Raw genomic sequence first — 4952 nt, 5'->3', positions numbered from 1 at the left:
ACCACTGTGCTGATGGAACTCTGGTTCTAATACGTAGCAGAAGCCCCACTGGACATTCATTCAACAGCTACTTCTGCATGTCTGCCAGCACTGTGCTATACACTGGGGACACAGAGAACAACATTCTAGACACCATCCCAGCCCTTAGCAAGCACACAGTCTACTTCCAGGGATTTATTCCCAGGAAGTAATTCTGCAGAATTTTTAGGAAGATGATTTTCAGAATATCTGCAGGAAGATGATCACTGTGGGGATATCTGTAACAACAACAACAAAAACTGGAAACAACCCACACATTTACAAAAGCAGGATGGTTTCATAAAATATGCATCCAAACATATTGATTTAAAAGAATATGCAGTCCACCCACACTTATACCTGGTCAGGATCAGCCTGTCCCTTTTGGAGGTGGTAGTAGGCTGGGAGAGGCTGGTGGCCCTGCCCTGAGGAGGTGGCTATTTGAAGGTTAAGACAAAGGGGTAATGTGATGGTGACGGGTCACAAAGGACAGTGGAGGATAAATGCAGTGGTGCGAGGAGTTTTAGGCAGAAGCCCTGGAGGGAGATGGGCAGTGGCCTTCGCTCCCTCTCTCGGGGACGCGATTTGTGACTGACGGAGCTGTCTTGAAAAAGAGAACTATGAGCAATGAATGTGTCTTACCTTATTACACCGCCCACAGCTACCGTTCAGTGGGTGTGTTCAATACCTCCATGGGGGACCTGCAACGACAACTGTACAAGGGAGGAGAGTATGATATTTTCAAGTATGCACCGATGTTTGAGAGCGACTTTATCCAGATCAGCAAAAAAGGAGAGGTGATTGATGTACACAACCGTGTCCGAATGGTGACCGTGGGCATCGCATCCACCAGCCCCATCCTCCCCATGCCTGACGTCATGCTGCTAGCCCGGCCAGCTAGAGTCTGCGAGGAGCATGCCGGGTACAGCCGGCCCACCAAGGGGAGAGGCCGCAAGGCCACGAAGACCTTTGAGCTCACCAGGCTCCTTCCTTTGAAGTTTGTCAAGATCTCCATCCATGATCGCGAGAAGCAGCAGCTGCGCCTGAAACTTGCCACTGGCCGTACTTTTTACCTGCAGCTGTGTCCCTCTTCAGATGCACGAGAAGACCTCTTTTACTATTGGGAAAAACTAGTTTATCTCCTGAGGCCACCAGTGGAGAGTTATACCAGTACCCAGACCCCCCAAACTGGGGATCTAATGACTGCATCTATGTGTCTGACAGATGACAACAAAAGCATTACGACTGCAGAGCTCTGTGGAGAAGGGGATCAGGATGAGGTCAGGCTTCACAAGCTCCGTGAAGTGTCTGGAGCCACCTCTTCTGCTTATGCTGGGGGAGAGGGAATCCAACAAGCCTTCCATGGAATGCCTCATACACCTTCTGCAAACACGAAACCTCCAGGGCCTGCCACAGGAACAGCAATAGCAGGGACAGCTGCAGGACATACAGCAGGCGCAGCAGTAGCAGGGATGGCTGCAGGACGTACAGCAGGCGCAGCAGTAGCAGGGATGGCTGCAGGACATACAGCAGGCACAGCAGTAGCAGGGACGGCTGCAGGACATACAGCAGGTGAAGCAGTAGCAGGGACAGCTGCAGGACATACAGCAGGTGAAGCAGTAGCAGGGATGGCTACAGGACATACAGCAGGCGCAGCAGTAGCAGGGACGGCTACAGGACATACAGCAGGCGCAGCAGTAGCAGGGATGGCTACAGGACATACAGCAGGTGAAGCAGTAGCAGGGACGGCTGCAGGATGTACAGCAGGCGCTATAGGCATTGCAATCACCAAGTCTTCAGGCCCAGAAAAGGCAAGTGCAGCCCTGGCAGGAGTGGCCACCAATGGTCCAGGAAAAAGGGGATCCAGCAGGGCCATGGCGGGTGCTGTTAACATGTCCTCAGAAGGTGTTGACGTGGTCTTGGTGGGCGCTGCAAGTACATCTGCACAGGGTGGTTCTGCCCTATTGACGATGGCTACCAGTCCCTCCCCAGAGAGCAACATGAGCATGGTTTTTGCAGGAGTAGCCACTACCAACAAGCCTGTTGCAGAAAGCACTGGAGGACCCCTTGTCTCAAACTTGCAGCATGAAGGCTGCATGAGTGAGGGGGATGGGAGCCAGAGGGTCTCCCAGCCCAGTGCTGAAGCCCTGAAGGAAAAAAAGGAAAGAGCAAAGGACAAAAATCCCACTAGGAAAAGTTCCCATCACCACAGGACAGGTAGGGACAAGTCAACCAGGAAATCATCCTCCCACCGGTCCTTAGACAGCCATGGAACCACGAGAGAGGACAAAAAAGAAAAAGTCCACAGCATCCTAAAAGGTAAAGGACACAGGTCCTCCTCTCACAAAAGTGCCAGCTGTAGTCCCACCCCAAAGGAGTCTAGGACAACTCACAAACTGGGGTGGAACCAATCTGCAACGAGCTCAGCTTCCGTAGATAAGAAATCCAGCAGGATTGGCTCTTTCTTCAGGAGCTTCAGAGCCATCCCTGCTTCAAAAACAGCGATGACATCCCACGACAGAGGGGTGGACATAGTGGCCAAGACTGTGGAGAGGCTTAACATCGAGGCCAAGATGGAGAAAGCACAGGATGGCCAGGACCTGGAGATCATGGGTACCATGACATCTGAGACCATGGAGACAATAATCTTTGAAGCCAAATCCATTTAAAAATGAGCCAGAGCAGGAAGCCGCAATGGAGAACAGGGCTCAGGGAAGTATCCCTAGGGAGCCAATTCCATCATTTGTTACTGCAGTTTAAATAAATAATAAAGCCATACAATGCCAAACCAAAAAAAAAAAAAAAAATCAATTATATTTCTATACAGTAGCAATGAGCAAATGGAAAAATGAAATTAAGAAAACAATTCCATTTACAATAGTAGCAAAAGAATAAAATACTTAAATTTAGCAAAAGAAGTATAAGATTTAGACCCTGAAAACTATAAAACATTGTAAAAAAAATTAATGAACTAAATATGTGGAAAGACATCCATGTTCATGGATCAGAAAACTTAATATTATTAAGATGGAAATACATACTCCCTAAATTGGTTTACAGATAGTCTTGGGGGTTCCTCTAGTCTCTACTGGTCCAGTAAGTCTGGCCTTTTTTAGTAATCTGAATTTTATTCTACATTTTTCTCTCATTCTGTCTGGAACCTTCTATCGTGTCCCTGGTCAGAACGGTTGGTAGTGGTAGCCTGGCATCATCTAGTTCTTCTGGTCTCAGGCTAGAAGAGGTCATGGTTCTTGTGGGCTATTAGTCCTGTGGACTAGTTTCTTCAATAGACTCTTAACATAAAAAATATATAGATCAGAAGCAATTATGGCAAAATGTTAATATATGACAAAGTTAGGTGTTGGGTTCATGGGTATTTGTTATCTCATTTTCTCTAATATTTTGAATGCTTAAAGTATTTCATGATACAAATGTAAAAGAAAACTAAGTACCAATACATATCAATTTTAAACTGGCTGAAATTAAAGATTAACAATACCAAGTGCTAGAAAGTATATTGAGTGTCTTAGTTATCCAGTGCTGTTATAACAGAAATACCACAAGTGGGTGGTTTTGGCAAACAGAAATTTATTCTCTCACAGTCTAGGAGGCTAGAAGTCTAAATTCAGGGCACTAGCTCCAGGGGAAGGCTTTCTTTCTGTGTTGGCTCTGGGGGAAGGTCCTTATCATCTATCTTCCCCTGGTCTAGGAGCTTCTCAGCACAGGGACTCCAGGTCCAAAGGATATGCTCTGCTCCCAGCTCTTCTTTCTTGGTGGTATGAGGTCCCTCTCCTCTCTGCTTGATTCTTGCATATCTCAAAAGAGATTGACTCAAGATACAACTAATCCTGCAGATTGAGTCTTGCCTCATTAACATAACTGTCTCGATATCCTGCCTCATTAACATCACAGAAGTAGGATTTACAACACATAGGAAAATCACATCAGATCACAAAATGGTGGACAACCACACAATACTGGGAATCATGGCCTAGCCAAGTCGACACAAATTTTTTGAGGACACAATTCAACCCATAACATTGAGTAACTGACTCTCTGGAAAATGGTTTGGCATTTCCTTATAAATTTAAACATATATGACCCAGCCATTTTACTCTTAGGTATTTTACCCAAGTGAAATGAAAACATATGTCCACACGAAGACTTGTTCACAGGAACTTTATTCACAATAGCCAAAATATGGAAGCAGCACAAATATACATCAACAGGTGAATGGATAAATAAATTGTGATATACTCATTAATAAAAAGCACTGAACTACTGACACATGTGGCATGGATGAATCTCAAAAAACCTGTTGAGTGAAAAAAGCAAGATGCAAAAGAGTAGATACTGTATGATTCCATTTATATGAAACTTTAGAAAAGACAATAGTGACAGAAAGCAGATCAGTAGTTGCCTGTGATGGTGCAGGGAAAATGTTGTCTGGGAAGGGCACCAGAGAACTTTTTGGGGGGTAATGGAAATGCCTTGATTGGGTTAGTGGTCATACATGTGTATGCATTTATCAAAACTCAACAAAATGTATACTTAAAATTGGTTCATTTGATTGTATGTAAAGTATACTTTCACAAAACTTTTTTTTTAAAGGAAAACAGAATGCATGGGAAATATTTGAGAGACTTGTATTAGGCCTTATGCAACTGCCTCTAGTGATTGGGGTGAGGGGGCGAGAGAGGTGCGATGTGGCCTATACCGGAGGCTGTACGAAGGATAAGACTTGGGGTTTATTTTTTAAGGACAGGGGAGATATGGATCATGTTTACAGCATGTGAGGAAGAAGTCTGTTGAAGGAGAGAAGGAAAACACGAGAGATATTAGGGAAATAAAGAAAGATCTCATAGATTCTGGGAAGATGGTGGTGTAAACAAACCATTGTTATGGCCCTCCCCCACAAATACAGTAAGAAATAC

At 45.1% G+C, this 4952-nt stretch overlaps 1 protein-coding gene across 1 annotated transcript; it reads left to right on the top strand.

Moving 5' to 3' along the window:
• Positions 1 to 638: 638 nt before the first annotated feature.
• On the top strand, positions 639 to 2690 carry LOC101340549 (protein FAM71B-like). The gene is made up of 2 exons (XM_004376926.2): positions 639 to 1473; positions 1705 to 2690. Exons 1-2 carry the CDS (start codon positions 639 to 641, stop codon positions 2685 to 2687), a joined length of 1818 nt encoding a protein of 605 aa, XP_004376983.1. The 3' UTR covers positions 2688 to 2690.
• The last annotated feature ends 2262 nt before the right edge of the window (positions 2691 to 4952 follow it).

Source organism: Trichechus manatus, unplaced genomic scaffold (genome assembly GCF_000243295.1).
Source record: "Trichechus manatus latirostris isolate Lorelei unplaced genomic scaffold, TriManLat1.0 scaffold00046, whole genome shotgun sequence".
NCBI classification, from domain to species: Eukaryota; Metazoa; Chordata; class Mammalia; order Sirenia; family Trichechidae; genus Trichechus; species Trichechus manatus.
Note: the sequence above shows the minus strand (reverse complement) of the source record. Positions and strands in the feature narration are given on the sequence as shown.

Coding starts and splice junctions, on each gene's coding strand:
- LOC101340549 (XM_004376926.2), top strand. CDS start 639: ATGAGCAATGAATGTGTCTTACCTTATTACACCGCCCACAGCTACCGT. Junction 1,474..1,704: donor AGCTGCAGGACATACAGCAG/GCGCAGCAGTAG, acceptor CAGGACATACAG/CAGGCGCAGCAGTAGCAGGG.